The sequence below is a fragment of the Aquarana catesbeiana genome, linkage group LG07 (assembly GCF_042186555.1).
Source record: "Aquarana catesbeiana isolate 2022-GZ linkage group LG07, ASM4218655v1, whole genome shotgun sequence".
In the NCBI taxonomy this organism is placed as follows: Eukaryota; Metazoa; Chordata; class Amphibia; order Anura; family Ranidae; genus Aquarana; species Aquarana catesbeiana.
Genome location: NC_133330.1, coordinates 327074891 through 327093509, shown reverse-complemented (window position 1 = coordinate 327093509; position 18619 = coordinate 327074891). Strand labels below are relative to the sequence as shown.

Here is an 18619-nt window from a genome sequence, read left to right as displayed (position 1 = left end):
ACCCCAGACCCCTACACTATGTACCTTACCTAACCCAGAAGCCTACACTATGTGCCTTACCCACCCCAGACCCCTACACTATGTACGTTACCCACCCCAAACCCCAACACTACATACCTTACCCACCCCAGACCCCAACACTATGTGCGCTACCCACCCCAGACCCCTACACTATGTTCGTTACCCACCCTAGACCCCTGCACTATGTACCTTACACACCCCAGACCCCTACACTATGTACATTCTACCCCAGACCCCTACACTATGTACATTATCACCCCAGACCCCTACACTATGTACATTATCACTCCAGACCCCTACACTATGTACATTATCACCCCAGACCCCTGCACTATGTACATTATCACCCCAGACTCCTGCGCTATGTACATTATCACCCCAGACCCCTACATTATTTACTTAGTGTATTGTAACTGTACTGTCTACCCTCAAGTTGTAATGCTCTGTGTAAACTGTTGGGCGCTATATTGCCGTGCCGTATCGCAAAAAATGGCCTGGTCATTAAATCTATCCCCTATTTTGTAGACGCTACAACTTTTGCGCAAACCAATCAATATACGCTTATTGAGATTTTTTTTTTACCAAAAATATGTAGAAGAATACATATCGGCCTAAATTGATGAAGAAATTCGGTTTTTACATTTTTGTTTTTGGATATTTATTATAGAAAAACGTAAACAATATTGTTTTTTTTTGTTTTGTTTTGTTTTTTTCAAAATTGTCAGTCTTTTTTTTTTTGTTTATAGTGCAAAAAATAAAAAACGCAGAGGTGATCAAATACCACCAAAAGAAAGCTCTATTATTGGGGAAAAAAATAAATACATTTAGTTTGGGTACAGCGTCGCACGACCGCGCAATCGTCAGTTAAAAGCGACGCAGTGCCGTATCGCAAAAAATGGCCTGGTCGTTAAGGGGGTAAATACTTTCCGGAGCTGAAGTGGTTAAGCATGTGTGCGCAAAATGAACAAAATGGCTTCGAAACAAAAGGTTGAAAAACGCTGTTCTGACTATTCTCTACTCCTCTATCCAAAACTAAAAAAAAAAAAAAAAAAAAAAGAGTTTGGTCTTTAAAATTGAATATTAAATGAATATTATTTTTGAAGCTTGGGGTAACATTTGTATCCCTTTTATACAATCTATTTGTGTAGCCACAACGATCGGGCATGATGAGGTTAAACCTTCATATTCCACCCTCTGTACAATGTGACTGCCACTGCTATAGCAACACAAACAATGGAGAGGAACAGCAGACACCGGCCATTGCTTTGTAGGGAGTTCTTCTAGTTACATGCAAAACAACTTTGTAATATCTTTACTGAAAAAAAAAAAAAAAAATACATTTCCCTTCAGCCCTAAATATTACATTTTTATTTATTTTTTATTTTATATTTTTAGTTACATTTTTTTTGTATGAACCGCACAGGAAAACATCGGCATACTAAATCCAGGGACACCATGTGAACCATTGGAAGAGGATTAGCACAGATCTCCATACAGGTAAGTGCCGTAGTTGAAATTAGGATTACTGTGGGAATTCTCGGATGCAAAATATGCAGCATAAGGACTAAAAATATGTACTTTGGTTGTTTTGCTAAACTGTAGCGTTTTTGTTTGCAGGTTGGATCTAAAAACCCGAAAGTGGACCTGAGATCAAGTATTTTTTTTATGTTAACCACTTGACCCTTGGAAATTTACCCCCCTTCATGACCAGGCCATTTTTTTGCGATACGACGCTGCATTATTTTAACCACTTCAGCCCCGGAAGGATTTACCCCCTTCCTGACCAGAGCACTTTTTGTGATTCGGCACTGCGTCGCTTTAACTGACAATTGCGCGGTCGTGCGATGTTGTACCCAAACAAAATTGATGTCCTTTTTTTCCCCACAAATAGAGCTTTCTTTTGGTGGTATTTGATCACCTCTGCGGTTTTTATTTTTTGCGCTATAAACAAAAAAAGAGCGATAATTTCGGAAAAAAAAAAAGCAATATTTTTTACTTTTTGCTATAATAAATATCCCCCAAAAATATATATAAAAAAAATGTTTTCCTCAGTTTAGGGCGATATGTATTCTTCTACATATTTTTAGTAAAAAAATTGCAATAAGCGTATATTGATTGGTTTGCGAAAAAGTTATAGCGTCTACAAAATAGGGGATAGTTTTATGGCATTTTTATTATTCATTTTTTTTTATCAGTAATGGCGGCGATCTGCGATTTTTATTGTGACTGCGACATTATGGCGGACACATCGGACACTTCTGACACTATTTTCGGACCATTGTCATTTATACAGCGATCAGAGCTATAAAAATGCACTGATTACTGTGTAAACGACACTGGCAGGGAAGGGGTTAACCACTAGGGGGCAATGAAGGGGTTAAGTGTGTCCTAGGGAGTGATTCTAACTGTAGAGGGGGGCGGGCTACCACTCACATGACAGTGATCACTGTTACTGATGAAAGGAAGCAGTGATCTCTGTCATGTCACTAGGCAGAATGGGGAAATGCCTTGTTTACATAGGCATCCCCCCGTTCTCCTGCTCCTGGCGGACATCGAGTCCGCGGGACCCATGGTCACGGTCACCAAGCACGCGGCAGGCATGCACGCGCCCACAATGCTGCATCTTAAAGGGGACGTACCTGTACGTCCATTTGCCCAGCCATGCCATTGTGCTGGCATATATCGTCGTGTGCTGGTCGGCATGTAGTTACCTGACAATTGCAGTCATGCGCCCCTGTACACAAATAAAACTTATGTTCTTTTTTTCTCCCACAAATAGAGCTTTCTTTTGGTGGTATTTGATCACCTCTGCGTTTTTAACTTTTTGCGCTATAAACAAAAAAAGACTGACAATTTTGAAAAAAAAACTAAAATAAAATGAATTTTCTGCTAAAAAACACACCCAATAAAAAAAAGTTATAAATATATAATAATATATAATTATATAATATATAAATATATATATATATAAATAAATAAATATATATAAATAAATTATATATATATATATATATATATATATATATATATATATATATATATATATATATAAATTTTTTTTTTTTACTTTATGCTATAAAACACATCCAATAAAAAAAAAGTAAAATAATGGAATTTCTTCATCAGTTTAGGCCAATATGTATTCTGCTTCAAATTTTTGGTAAAACGAAATCCCAATAAGCGTATATTGATTGGTTTGAGCAAAAGTTATCACGTCTACAAACTATGAGATTTTTTTATTTATTTATTTGTGTTTATTTATTTTTTAATAGAAATGGCGGCGATTAGCGACTTATAGCGTGACTCAGGGTTGCCAACCTCCCGCAGCATTTTTTACTGACGAAACATGGAAAATTTACTGGCGGAGCACATTTTTTTTACTGGCAACCTGAGAAATGACAGAACTCCTATTGAAAACTAACACAGTGAATATTTGAACAGTATAAACATGATATGGAAACACTGACAATACCTAGAACAAAGTAATCTGCTTGATTTACATGTAAAAAGTCAACACAGCATGAAATTATCAGCCCCTGATATTTACAGGCAGTTGTAAAAAAAATCACAGATTTTTACAAACTGTCAGTAAATTTACTGGCGGTTGGCAAGCCTGGCGTGACTGCGATATTGCGGCGGACAAATCGGGACACCTAACTGACACTTTTGACACTTTTTGGGGACCAGTGACACTAATACAGTGATCAGTGCTAAAAAAAATATGCACTGTCACTGTACTAATGACACTGTTTGGGAAGGGGTCAGTGGCGGCCCGTCCGTTCCCTCTCACTCCCCCCCATAATGTAAACCTCTTTAGTGGCATAGCGCCTCACACTGGGCGATGCCAAAACTCCAGCTTTGAAGCCGGATTCCCCATATGCAGATCAGCACTTCCAGTTCACAAGGGGCCTCCTGGGCCCCTCTGTAGAAGATAAAGGCAGGTCATGTCAGCAGCTGTGTTCCTGATTTTTAACTCCTTTGGCCAGAACATTAAACATGTGATGGTTTCTCTTGAAGCCAAATACAGAACATAAGTGCCGGTCAGCCGGACAGAAGGTGGAATAGGAAGTGGTGGAGGATGCGGCATTATACGTAGATCATTATTGCAGGCTGGAGAAGAATTTGGTTTATTTTCTTGTCTCTGGGTGATTATAAAGATGCAGCCGCACTAATTTGTTTGATGAAAACGGTTCTTTATTTACTCCTGATTGTTTCGGGCTGTGCAGTGCCTCTAAATCTGCCTCTCGTTTAAGGCTTGTAATCCAGAACGTTCCCATATGTGAGGGGCAGCCGGGCATGATAAGTGACTAATACAATTTACAAAACAAGCATGAAAACGTTCGACGTCCCGCGCTCCCTGAGACGTACGCCCCCCCCACCCCGCCTTGTAGTGTAGCTGGCAGCCCCGCGCTCCCATAGGCCCCTGAGCGGAATTAACTCTGTAGGGCCACACTGACATCAACACATTACTCCAAATAATAGCTCAACCCCCTCATTCCTCAGTAATCATAACACATGTAGGTGTAATGGGGCAAATCTGCTTAAACAAATCTGCTACTTAAAGAGGAACTGCAGTCTGCTCACATAATTTGTAATAAAAACACCTTTGCCATTCTGAAGCTTCTCTCCGGCCACTTTGCATATTATTTTATATATACTGTGATTCTGTACTTGCCAAATATGCTGCAGAAATCTCCCTCCACCGAGTCTGGCCGCAGCCATTTTAACTGTGGGCAGCTGAAGCTGCTGCCTGTTCACTTCCTGGATTTACACGGACACACAGAGGCACACCTCTAGCTCTGCAGCTCTTATTGGCCCTCTTATGACTCACCCCCCCATTCTTCTTAGCAAACGCTCACGAGAGTGGGAGAGAGAGCTGTGCATGATGTCATAAGCCTAGGCTTTTTACCAGAGGATTGTATAAGGTATTTATTGGCAGAAAAAAAAAATGTTTTACTATCCAAACTTAAAACAACAACAACAAGGGCTGAAGATTTAATAGATGGAAAGATGAAAAAATGACGGAAGTTCCATTTTAAAGCTCAGCTCTGAGCATACAGCTATAAAAGCGGATGGAATACATGTAAAGTTACCTGGCACAGGATTTGTATTTATGCCCTTCCAGTCCTGGGAATTACACAGCCCTGCCATACTTTACATCCCCATCTGTCAGGGCAGACCTGTCTTTTTTTTCTCTGCTGCAGAAAAGTAATAGAAACAGGTCTTGTCCCTGCCCCTGTCTGTGATTGGACAGGTAAAGCAGAAGCAGCAGACCGATGAGTTCATCTCTCTGACACTTTGCTCTGTCCTCCAATCAGCATGCTCCTTGTTAGCTCACAAGAACAGCTGAATAACTGACTGGATCCTTGTGCTGCATCCCCCCCCCCCATTCCAGTCGGAGCTCTGCTTTACAGGGATTGCAGGAGGCTGATACAGGTCAAATTCAAGAACTTCTGCATTAAAAAAAGAAATATACATTTGTAGAAATGAATTTAGAGCTGCGTTATTTTGTGTCTTTTATATCTGCCTGGAATTTAGCGTTTGTTTTCTGTAAATTTATCAGCAGAGACCCCCTCGTTACTCCATAAGTGCCAGTCATGCATTCAAGAGCCTACCTTCTATTGGAACGGGATTATGAGGATCTGCAGAAGACCCCACTCTACGTGAGTATATAGTTATATATCAGAGATGTATAATAGCATTGCAAAAAACAGAAAAGTGGTTGTAAACCTCAGACATGAAATATGAACAAAGCACATCCCTCTATAGTGTGTACTTGTTTCAGTTGAAAGCACTAAGTGTCATTTCTGTCTGCTGCCTTGTTCCTCTGCGATCAGCATGAATCACTTCTGACAGTTTTTCCTGACATCAAGAGAAAAATGGTGACAGGGGAGGAAGCTCCAGCACACAGCCTGTAATTGGCAGCCTCGGCTCTGTTCCTGTGTGCTGCATGAAGGGGTGTGTGTGTGTCCCTTCCCTCCAATCAGCTCTCAGAGCTCTCCTCACTGAGCTCTGCAGAGTATAACTTCTAGCTCTCCGCCCCGATTATTCTGAACTATCAGACAAGCTTATAAATTCTGCACTTTGAACAGGATATAGAGAAGAGAATACTGTAGATAAACAGATACAACTTATGTAGGAGGATTTGTGTCGCCTCTGTGTATAACCTGAGGACAGTCACTTCACTGGGTATATGTGAGGGCTCACAACCACTTTAATCTTTAGAGTCGCAAAATTCCAAGGCAACAAGTAAAACCAACTGCTAATGTTCTTAAAGTTACGCAGTCAAGTCTCAAAAAAACTTAAGGCGTTACTAAACCCAGTAATATGAAAATAGTTCATCTACCCCCCCCCCCCCCCCACAGTTCCCACAGCTTATAAATCTTCTTTTTACATTAAAATATTGCCACTATATACCTTTTTCGCTGATCTGAATACCACAATTACGTGATTAACCGCAGAGTTTCTCCAGTGCTGAGAGTTCAGGAAGGAGGAGATTTTCACTACAGCCTGTATACACGCCCACATGTGTGATGTCAAGATCATGTGACCTGGCTAGCTCTGAGAACAAGGAAATGTTCTCTCCAGCATAAAAGACACAACTGAGCATGTGCAGGTTGGCTATTGCCTGTGTGTTAGCTGACTTTCCCCAGATAGACATTGCAGGAGGTGGGAGGATCTGTACATACAGGATCAAACCGCCCTTTTACACAATGCAGAAGATTAACCCCTTAATCTCCACAGTAAGTATAACAAGCATGCTGTGCTGCATATACAGACTGATTTTACTGTTGTGGGTTTAGTAACACTTTAAGGCCAGTTTCCACAATAGAAAAAGTAATATACTTGCCCCTCTGCATCTCTGCCTGCATCTCCGACCTCTTGTCTGTTCCAGTACTGCGTCCCTCATCAGACTCTGCAGAATTCGACACTTCCAGGAGTGTCGGCAGATTTAGCTGGACCTAACAGTAAAGTACACAAGATCAATGCTGGAATAAAAATGTTGTCTTCTGAGCCAGATTAAATGCCACATTTGTTGGTTTTAGTCTAGTGACTCTTTAGTAAATACAGTTATGCCCCATACACACGATGAGATTATTGGACAAATGATCGTCCGTTTTTTATTGCATGCTGACCTCAGATCGAATCTGATGAGTTTACTAAAGTCACGAAAATTCCCGCACGACAGAAATAAAATTCGGAAGTGATGTCATGTGTTGTAATGCATTTGTACTGCATTTTCGAAACGATAGCTGTACTGATTAAACGAAAATCGTACGATCTGGCATCGTACGAAAAAAAAATTTCCTGCATGTCCGATAGAATACTATCGGATGAACTGTCCTGATCGGCTCTTGAAAGCTCTGTACTAACGATCCGATTATCGTACGATCGCTTCGAAAGTGGTATTTTCCGTACGATTTTCTGATCGTGTGTACGGGGCATAAATCTTGGAGCATCTGAGGAGTATCTCCTATTCAGAAATAGACATGGCTATAAAAATGGCCGGTGTGGGGAATACACGGAGGACAGAAATTCACATACACAGAATAAAAATGTGTTTCCAATGTTTGATCACTTCATTTATCCACATAGTAACATCTGGGCAATATATAAAATAAAGTGATGTGTGTGTATAGATCAGGAATGTGTGTCATTCCTATAGTGATTGTTCTGATATAAAGAAATCATTTGTATTTTAGGGTATTTCTGTAAGACCAGCAAGTGAAAACTTCCTGACATGGATAGCCAAGATCCAAGGGCTGAAGGACTCCATTTGGGAAGGTTTGTCTCTCTCTCTCTCTCTCTCTCTATCGATCGTGTGTTTGTACCTGGAAAATAGCTGAGGGGGGCAAATTGTATTTGCTCAGGTGCCCTATTGTGACTTTGTCTATCAATTGGATGGTGTATGTAGACTAGAAGGGAAATGTTTTTTTTTTTTTAAGGCCACTTACATATTGTGAGAGCTTTGGGTATCAAAAAGTCTACTTTGTCTATCTGTGTCTATCCTTCCACCCACCTACTCATTTGGTCATCTATCCGTTTATCCCTCTAGGTTTCCATCCACCTATTCCTCCAGCCATCCATCCATCTATCCATTATCTAACCATCCATTAATCCTTCCACCCATCTATTTATCCACCCATCTAACCATCCATTAATCCTTCCACCCATCTATTTATCCACCCATCTAACCATCCATTAATCCTTCCACCCATCTATTTATCCACCCATCACCCATCCAACCTTCTAACCATCTATCTATCCAGCCATTTATCCATCAAGCCATCTATCCATCTACGGTCTAATAGGGATCGAACGATTATCGGCGGCAGATATTCACTTTTTTTGAAGTATCGGTATCGGGCACAAACCTACCCGATATTACCGATATTACTTCAAGGGGTTTTACCCCGTTCTTTAGAGCGGACGGTCGGCTTTATTATAATAACAACCGATGCGGCTCAGCAGCAGCCTCCTGCCTGGGCTCCCCCGTCCAACCGGAAGGCCCGAGCAACCTGCCGGCTGGCCGCGGGCCTTAACAAAGCCGATGCTTCATTCGGGTCTCGGAACTAGTAACCCGGAAGCAATGTCATGACATCACTTCCCAGATTACTGCCATGTTAAAGGCGCAATTAAAAAAAATATATAAGGTATTCAAAAACGCAGATCTTGACGTTTTGAATACCTTCAAGTGTAGAGGAGGGGTTTGGGGTCTTATAGACCTCCGATCTCTCCATATAGAGGACCTGTCACAGCCTATTACTGTCACAAGGGATGTTTACATTCCTTATGACAGTAATAACAGTGATAAAAAACAAACCAAAAAAACTTTTTTTGAATGTACAGAATATCAGCACACAATATTGGCTATTGGTCTGAGAGGTGGCCGAAATATCGGTATCGTATCAGCACCAAAAAAATTATATTGATCGATCCAAAAATCTACTATCTATTCATCCTTCCATCCAACCATCCTTCCATTCGCCTTCCATCCAACCATCCTTGCTTCAAGCCATCTATCCATCTGTCCATCCATCTAACTATCCATGAATCCTTCCATCCATCTATTCGTCCAGTCATCTAACCATTTAACCATCCATCCTTCCATCCATATAGCTATTTATCCATTCGTCCATGCATTTTTCTATTTACCATCTATTCATCAATCCATCCATACAACAATCCATCCTTCCATCCATCTATTCATCCTTCATTCCATTCATCCATCCATCCAACAATCCATCCTTCCATCCATCTATTCATCCTTCATTCCATTCATCCATCCATCCAACAATCCGTCCTTCCATCCATCTATTCATCCTTCCTTCCATCCATCCATCCAACAATCCATCCTTCCATCCATCTATTCATCCTTCCTTCCATCCATCCATCCATCTATTCATCCTTCCTTCCATCCATCCATCCATCTATTCATCCTTCCTTCCATCCATCCATCCATCCATCCATCCATCCAACAATCCATCCTTCCATCCATCTATTCATCCTTCCATCCATCCATCCATCCATCCATCCATCCAACAATCCATCCTTCCATCCATCTATTCATCCTTCATTCCATCCATCCAACAATCCATCCATCAATCCATCTATTCGTTCTTCCATCCATATATTCATCCTTCCATCCATCCATCCATTCAGCCTTCATTCCATCCATCCATCCAACAATCCATCCTTCATTCCATCCATTCATCCATCTATTCATTCTTCCATCCAGCCATCCGTCCTTCAAACCATCCATCTCTATCTATCTATCTATCTATCTATCTATCTATCTATCTATCTATCTATCTATCTATCTATCTATCTATCTATCTATCTATCTATCTATCTATCCCCTCTTTTCTCTTCTCTTCACAATGAATAGGCTGCCGTAATACACCACACCTTATCATGTGAAATGCCACATGTAAACATACGTGTTCTACTGTATGGCTACATTCTGAATTGGCTGTGATAGGATTAGGGTTCCCCTTTAATTTCTGGTGGGAATACAGTAGAACTCCTCTTAATGATGTAATGAGTATTCAGTGCCGGCCAGAGACCGGCTTCAGAGGAGATTCAACTAAAATTCTGTCAGCAGATATTTTTCTGGAGGAAAAGCAGCTATGGATAATGACTGTCAAATAGAAAACATTCCGACCTTCTCTTCCTCTGCACATAGAGCTAATAGAACAGCTCTGGACTCCTGTGAACGATCGCTGTTCAAGAGGACAAGCTGCTGAGCTGATAATCCGGCCAGCAGACAAACCAGAGCAGCAAAGCGCCTGATGAAAACGGTCCGATGGGGGTGCCGCTGGGGCGCTTTACACTTTAAGAAATTGACTGCAAATCTTTTATTTTCCTTTCATTCCCAGGGGCTGCTCTCCAGGTCTCCTTGTCATACACAGAAGAATACAACAACTTCCCCCCGGCTGTAACATTTAACACTATCCCATTTCACCCCAATGGTAAGAACATCATCAATAGTAAGGAGGGCCTAGATGCAAATGTTACCATAACACTATAGTAATGGAAGGGTTAAAATGCTTCGTTCTCCGGGAGGAAATGCTGCTCTAAGCTCCCTTCAGTTCTAGCTACATACAGTATGTGAAGCCATTAACAATCAGACACATGTGCCTCTACTAGGGTGACCACATTTCCAAACCGCCATTCAGGGACAGCCCCCCTCCCCCCTCCCAAAAATCAGCTTGTGGTGTAAGGAATCACAGCCCAGCCGGGACGGTGGGTGCACAATCTACCCAGAAGCACTGATCATGGTAAAAAAAAAGCCACCGCATCGCCACTTTACTCACTGACAGTACATGTCCTGGCCATCCGGGACCCATTTTACCTGGTTCTCAGTGATTAGACACAAGAGGTGAGATTTATGATTTCTCCAAACACAAGCAGGGGGCGGGGATTGTGCCTCTCCAGACATTCCCGGCCAGGAAAAGTACTGTCAGTCTCTCATTGAGTAAAGCGGCGATGTGGCGGCCTTTTTTGGGGGCACCAGATCGGCGGGAGGGTTTGGCTGTGTCAGTTTCATTTTGGGACAATGTATTGTCCTGGAATGAAGGTACCCGGGACAGACCTGCAAAACGCGGGACTGTTCCAGGCAATCCGGGACAGTTGGTCATCCTAGTCTCTACTGAAAGTGGAACATAAATCATTTTTTCATCTTTCCATATATTAAATCTTCTGCCCTTGTTGTTGTTTTAACTTTGGATATTAAAACATTTTTTCTTCTGCCAGTAAATACCTTATACAGCCCACTTCTTGTTTTTTGTCTGGTCATTAGCCTAGGCTTATGACATCATGCACAGCTCTCTCTCTCTCACTCTCCTGAGAGTTTGCCAGGAAGGGGGGGGGGGGGTGAGTCATAAGAGGGCCAACGAGAGCTGCAGAGCTGGAGGTGTGCCTCTGTGTGTCTGTGTAAATCCAGGAAGTGATCAGGCAGCAGCTTCAGCTGCCCACAGTTAAAATGGCTGCAGCCAGACTCAGTGGAGGGAGATTTCTGCAGCATATTTGGCAAGTACAGAATCACAGTATATATAAAATAATATGCACAGTGGTAGGAGAGAAGCTTCAGAATGGCAAAAGATGTTTTTGTTACAAATTATGTGAGCAGACTACAGTTCCTCTTGAAGTAAAGGATCAGCAAATTTGAACTCAGATCCTTCTCTTTGGTAGATATTATATGACTAAAGCCTGGTACACACAATCAGATTGTCAGACGAATTTTCGTCAGTTTTTTTGTTGGATGCTAGTCTCATATCGAAAGTGAAGAGGTTACTCAACATACGAAAATTCTCGTCCCACCAAATTCAACTTCAGAAGTGATGTAATGTGTTAAATTGTTGTGTATGTGTTCTTTCGTTTGTGAACATGCGTAGTCTTGCTCTTACGATTTTTTTTTTCCAGACGAAAACTGTACTGATTAAAACAAAAATCGAACGTTGTGTTCACTTACGACAAAAATTTTATAGCCTGCGCATCCTGTTTTTGTCGTCCGAAAATTTCGGAATCGGCTGTCGAAAAGCACCGTACTAACGATACGAAAAATCAGCAGATCGTTCATCGGACAAATTTTTCTTCCAATTTTCTGATCGTGGGTACGGGCCTTTAGTCTCAGTGCCTTCTTTGGGTTTTTGAAAACGCTGTCATGGCGCAGCCGGAGGGATTGTGGAAAATTTCCGATTGTATTTGTAGGTTTTTTTTTTTCTGTCAGTACACTGTTTTTGTTTTGTACACAATTTTATATATATATATATATATATATATATATATATATATATATATATATATATATATATATACGGTATATATTTAAAATAGCAAATAATGGCTCTTTTATGTGGATGAAGCAATTTAATATGATTCCAACCCCCCCTCCGGCCTCAACGGCTCTACCATCTCCCATTGCGGACAGGGCCATCTTAACAGCATCATGGGGCCTCTGGGCAAAGTAATGCACTGGGGCCCCTACAAGCCTGTCCCAATTTTCGCACCTACTCTCAAGAATTAAAGTATAATTCCTCACTGTGCCCAACATTGCAGCCTCACTGTGCCCAACATCGCAGGCTCACTGTGCCAACATCGCAGGCTCACTGTGCCAACATCGCAGGCTCACTGTGCCAACATCGCAGCCTCACTGTGCCAACATCGCAGCCTCACTGTGCCCAACATCGCAGCCTCACTGTGCCCAACATCACAGCCTCACTGTGCCCAACATCACAGCCTCACTGTGCCCAACATCGCAGGCTCACTGTGCCAACATCACAGCCTCACTGTGCCCAACATCGCAGGCTCACTGTGCCCAACATTGCAACCTCACTGTCATTGCAGCCTCACTGTGCCCAACATTGCAGCCTCACTGTCATTGCAGCCTCACTGTGCCCAACATTGCAGCCTCACTGTCATTGCAGCCTCACTGTGCCCAACATTGCAGCCTCATTGTGTCCAACATCGCAGCCTCACTGTGCCGAACATTGCAGCCTGACTGTCATTGCAGCCTTACTGTGCCCAACATTACAGCCTCACTGTGCCAAAATTGCAGCCTCACTGTGCCCAACATTGCAGCCTCATTGTACCCAACATCGCAGCCTCACTGTGCCCAACATTGCAGCCTCACTGTCATTGCAGCCTCACGGTGCCCAACATTACAGCTTCACTGTGCCAACATTGCAGCCTCACTGGCATTGCAGCCTCACTGTGCCCAACATTGCAGCCTCATTGTGCCTAACATTGCAGCCTCACTGTGCCAACATTGCAGCCTCACTGTGCCAACATTGCAGCCTCACTGTGCCCAACATGGCAGCCTCACTGTCATTGCAGCCTCGCTGTGCCCAACATTGCAGCCTCATTGTGCCTAACATCACAGCCTCACTGTGCCAACATTGCAGCCTCACTGTGCCAACATTGCAGCCTCACTGTGCCCAACATGGCAGCCTCACTGTGCCCAACACGGCAGCCTCACTGTCATTGCAGCCTCACTGTGCCAACATTGCAACCTCACCGTGCCCAACATGGCAGCCTCACTGTCATTGCAGCCTCACTGTGCCCAACATTGCAACCTCACTGTGCCCCCATTGCAGCCTCATCGTGCCCCCATTGCAACCTCACCATGCCCCTTGCAGCCTCACTGTGCCAACATTGCAGCCTCACCTGAGGGCGGCCAGGCTGGATCATGACTGGAGGAAGAGGAGAGCCGGGGATCACAGAGCGTGAATAGCACGCTGTTACAGCTTACATGAAATTGCCTCCGTTCTGCTCACTGTCACACACAGCCCCGCCTCCTCCTGACCCAGCGCCTGTGATAGACAGAACACATCCCAGCATTGGACCCGCATTCTGTCTATCACAGGTACGGGGTTAGGAAGAGGCGGGGCTTTGTGTGACAGTGAGCAGAGCGGAGGCAATTCCAATGCCTTCGCTCTAGATCCTGTGCATCGCTCATGTGCATCTGGGGCCCCTGGGCTGTGCCCAGGTGTGCCCGCTCGGTAAAACAGCCTTGATTGCGGAACCCAGGAGCGATGATGCCAGCGGCAATTGCTGCCCTGGACAGAGATAGAGAAACTGACATCATTCCGCTCTCTCTGTAACCACGGAAAACGGGAGCGACGAGGATTTTGTTACTTTTGGTGTTCTGTCAAAATAGCAAATTCATAAAAATCTCCAATTACATCACTTTCCGGTTACTGTAAACCATCAGTACATTAGAGATTGAGGATTTGCTGTTTTTACACAACAGCGGGTATGGAGGAAAAAAGTTGTCGCCGCCACGGAGGCGTCCATTTTGTTGGTTTGTATCAGAGCGGACTAACAATGTCCGCTCATAATATCATAGCACCCAACTGTCCCTGAATTGGAGCAATGTCCCTCCGTCCCTCATAGCGCCTCATTTGTCCCTCATTTTGGTCTGATCCATATAGTTGTATATAAAATGCACTTTTTATCTTTCAAAAAGTGTTTCCCAGCGCTAAACCTTTCATCTGATTTCTAAATTGCTGCATTTGTAAATTTTAAAAGCAAATATAAAGGAATAGTAGTGGTAAAAAAAAGTCCTTGTGGATTTAATTAACCTTTTTTTTTTTGGTTAATTCTCCTTTAAGAGGGTGTGGCAGGGGGCGTGTCCTATGCCTACATACGTTTGCAAGTAGGTGTCCCTCATTCCCATCTCAAAATGTTGGGAGGTGTGTAATATCGTGTACACGGTCGACGGTGTTGTGTCAAAGCAGCAAGTCGTCGAAATCTCCAATTACTGATGGTTTACAGGAACCTGGAAGTGACGTGATTGGAGATCTCGATGAATTGGCCATTTTGACAGAACACCGGTTCTGCCTCTGTGTCTGATCGGCTGTATGGGAGGCCAGAGAAGAGATTTGGGGTCATAAAGAGGACCTGTCACGGGACATGCTGTCACAAAAGTTCATCCCTTGCAATAAATTTAATCCCCCCCCCCCCCAAAAAAAAAAGCGTTAAAAAAAAAAAAAAAATTGTATAAAATAAATATTAAAAATAAAAAAATGTAAAGTGCCCCCATCCCACCGTGCTCACGCGCAAATGCGAGCGCATACGTCACTCCCGCACGCATATGTATGATCGCATCACACATGTGAGGTATTGTGACGAACATCAGAGTGAGAGCAATAATTCTAGCACCAGACCTCCTGCGCAACTCTAAACTGGTAATCTGTAAAGGCATTTAAAGCGTTGCCCATGGAGAATTTAAAGCACCGTAGTTTGCTGCCATTCCACGGGCAGATGCATTTTTAAACATAAAAAGAATAGCAATGCTCCTGCACTTGAGAGGTTGCTGTGCGACTGATTAAAAACGCGTGTCTCCACTGGTACAGCCACCACAAAGGCTGTGCTGCCACTCACAACAGTTTAGGGAAACCCAGAGGGACTCTAAAACGAAAGAAAACAGAGAGGGCGCACCAGCCTAGCGCATTACCTTTGCGGAAATTTATTGTTTAAAAATGTGTACATTATTATACACAGAATTGGAAGGCATATGTCAAGAAAAATATATATAAAATCCACCAGATGCTCCATTCAGCAAAGTGCGCTGATGGGATTGGTCGTGGGATAAAAGTCCAAACAGAGCTGACGCGTTTCAAGGGGTCTCCCCTCTTCTTCAGAGCAATAAATTGTCACAAAGGTAATGTGCTAGGCTGGTGCGCCCTCTGTTTTCCTTCATGTTAGAGGCATTTTTAAAAGCATGACATGTTAGGTATCTATTTACTCGGCGTAACATCATCTTTCATATTATACAAAAAATTGGGCTGACTTTACTGTTTTAATTTTTTTTTTTAATTCATTAAAGTGTGTTTTATTTTTTTTATATTGCGTTTGAAAAACCCAAACCACACCCACCATTTTATTCTATAGGGCCTCTGCAAAAAAAAAAAAATACGTTTGGGGGTTTCAAGTCATTTTCTAGCAAAAAAAAAAAAAAGTTGATTTTTACATGTAGGAGTGAAGTGGTTAAAAAATATGTTTTTTTTCTGTCCAAAAACTTTAGAGATTTGACACTTTTAGCCAAGTTGCTAGTTGCCTTTTTTATTATTATTTGTTTCATTAGTTATTTTTTTTTTAGCATTGCATTAAAATGGTGCGAAATGGAAAAACAAAAACAAGCTTTATTTTATTTGTAATTAACCACTTGCAAACTGCCCGCCCGCAGTGTACTGCAGACGGGTGGCCCGAGCAGGCAAAGCTGTGTAACCAGACGTCACTGCCTGCCCCCTGCCGACACCCGGTGTGATTTTACACAGGGAGTCTGTCAGCAAGTCCCAGCCAATGATTCATGGCCGGGACCAGCTGATCAGCTGTGTCCAATCACCCTAGATCAGGGGTCGCAAACCTGGGGGCCCTCCAGCTGTTGCAAAACTACAATTCACATGAGGCATTGCGAGGCTGACAGTTACAAGCATGACTCCCATAGGCAGAGGCATGATGGGACTTGTAGTTCCGCAACAGCTGGAGGGCAGCCAGTTTGAGACCCCTGCCCTACATCTTTACACCTTCCAAGCCAGCGTCATTAGTACAGTGTGAAATAAAATACTGCGCTTAACAAAAAACCTGCTTGAGCTGCGACTAAAAAGTGGTAAACCGCATAATCTGTAAAATAAGAAAAGTCGCGCTTAAAAAGTGAAAAAGGCCAGAATCAAATGTCTCTAGCCTGGAGGGATATATGCACATAAGTGATAATCACTGTGCCTAAAAATAAGAATAAAAATAGTGGAACACAAGAATTGCTCCTATGTCCACACAAAGTGTGAATACATGGACAGTGTTGAAACGTAATAAAGTGACAAATAAATGCCTCAAAACACTCTAACGAAAATGTGACAAACTAGCATCACTGTGAAACATAAATATCTCAAAAAAACATAAAAAATATATGTGAATTGAAAAAACAAATCTTCAAAGCGCAAAAAATGTCCCTAATAGCAGTAAGCAAAATTGGTAATAGTCCAAAGGTTGAATAAGAAAAGGTATATCCCCAAGTGACAGGTGAATATTAATAATCTTGCTGCAGTGAATAGGGTGCGTTGATGAACCTCCACCTTAAAAACTGCTGCCTCTTACCAAAAGATGTTGGTCTCTAAATAATAGGAGACCTTACTGGGCGGATGGCTGCAACCCCAGCCCGGGATCTGTGTGTCAGGCATTAGATGTCATCCGGTCTGCAAAAAACCTCCTCAGACGGCCGCACCAGGATGGTTGGGATGGGTCACCTTTTGTTGGGAAGAAATGGCTGCTCCTTTCACCAGACTGATTGCAGACTGCTCCTGACTGGGAGGGGCTCATTCATTATAATTCAATTCACATATATTTTTTATGTTTTTTTGAGATATTTATGTTTCACAGTGATGCTAGTTTGTCACATTTTCGTTAGAGTGTTTTGAGGCATTTATTTGTCACTTTATTACGTTTCAACACTGTCCATGTATTCACACTTTTTTATTTTTATTTTTAGGCACAGTGATTATCACTTATGTGCATATATCCCTCTAGGCTAAAGACATTTGATTCTGTCATTAGTACAGTGACAGTGTATAGTATTAGGACTGATCACTACACCACTGTCACTGGTAATGTCAGTGGCAGTTAGTCAGCCCCCCCCCCCCCCCCAGCATCAGTTAGTGTCAGATTGCCCGCTGCTCTATCGCAGTCCTATTATGAGTCGCTGATCACCACCATTAGTAGCATATGAAAAAAAAAAATTCTGTATATATATATACACTATAGTTTGTAAACGCTATAACTTTCGCTCAAACCAATCAATATACACGTATTGGGATTTTTATTTTTTTTCAAAGACGTAGCAGAATACATTAAGGCCAACATTTATGAAGAAATTGGATTTTTTTTATTGGATATGTCCTAAAGCAGAAAGTAAAATAAAAAAAAAAAGCAGAATCAAAGTGCCTTTTTTTCTGTTTTGTTACATTTTAATAGAAAAGGTAAAATCTAGTGCTCTCTGTATATCAAAACGGTTTATTTCCTCATTAGAACATTAAAACTTTACTCACAAACACAGCACTTAAGCAGTGCGGGCTCAGGATGCATAGAAACGACAAGATGCTCGCGGGATGACGCTGCCACTGCAACGCCTTACCCAGGGGTGGACTGACCATTCGGGCACTCGGGCACTGCCCGAGGGCCCCATGCCACTAAGGGGCCCCATCAGGGTTGCCAGCCTCAATAAAACCAGGGACAGTATATAAAAATCTGTGTTTTTTTAAAAAATCCCAAGATTACAGCTGCCCCGCCTCTCCAGTACCTTTTCAGTGTGTGTATTCTGTGTGTGTGTATATTGTGTATCTGTGTGTGTATACTGTATGTGTGTGTGTGTGTGTATACTGTGTGGCCCCATAATCTATTGCCTGGGGGCCCCATAATCTTCTCCTATTGCCGGGGGGCCCCATGAGTTGTCAGTCCGCCCCTGGCCTTACCCCTATACGCGTTACGTTGAATGGGCTGCTACACCACCGTGACTTCTTCAGTAAGGGCTGGAGACTGAACGTCTCACCGCTGTTTGAAAAGACTAATTAAGAGTTTTGGTGAGAGAGGAAGATATATG

General features: G+C 42.5%; 1 protein-coding gene across 3 annotated transcripts in view; it reads left to right on the top strand.

The window, feature by feature from the left end:
* Positions 1-1232: 1232 nt before the first annotated feature.
* UBE2U (ubiquitin conjugating enzyme E2 U) overlaps positions 1233-18619 on the top strand; it is a 67451-nt gene continuing 50064 nt past the window's right edge. The window contains exons 1-5 of one of the 3 annotated variants that reach the window (XM_073593809.1): positions 1233-1288; positions 1445-1518; positions 5585-5684; positions 7725-7806; positions 10401-10493. In XM_073593809.1, coding sequence (XP_073449910.1) covers positions 5619-5684; positions 7725-7806; positions 10401-10493 — 241 coding nt within the window. In that variant the 5' untranslated portion in view covers positions 1233-1288; positions 1445-1518; positions 5585-5618. Of the gene's footprint in view, positions 1289-1359; positions 1519-5584; positions 5685-7724; positions 7807-10400; positions 10494-18619 lie in introns of those variants that run through there. The other 2 variants (XM_073593808.1, XM_073593810.1) reach the window with 2 other exon arrangements.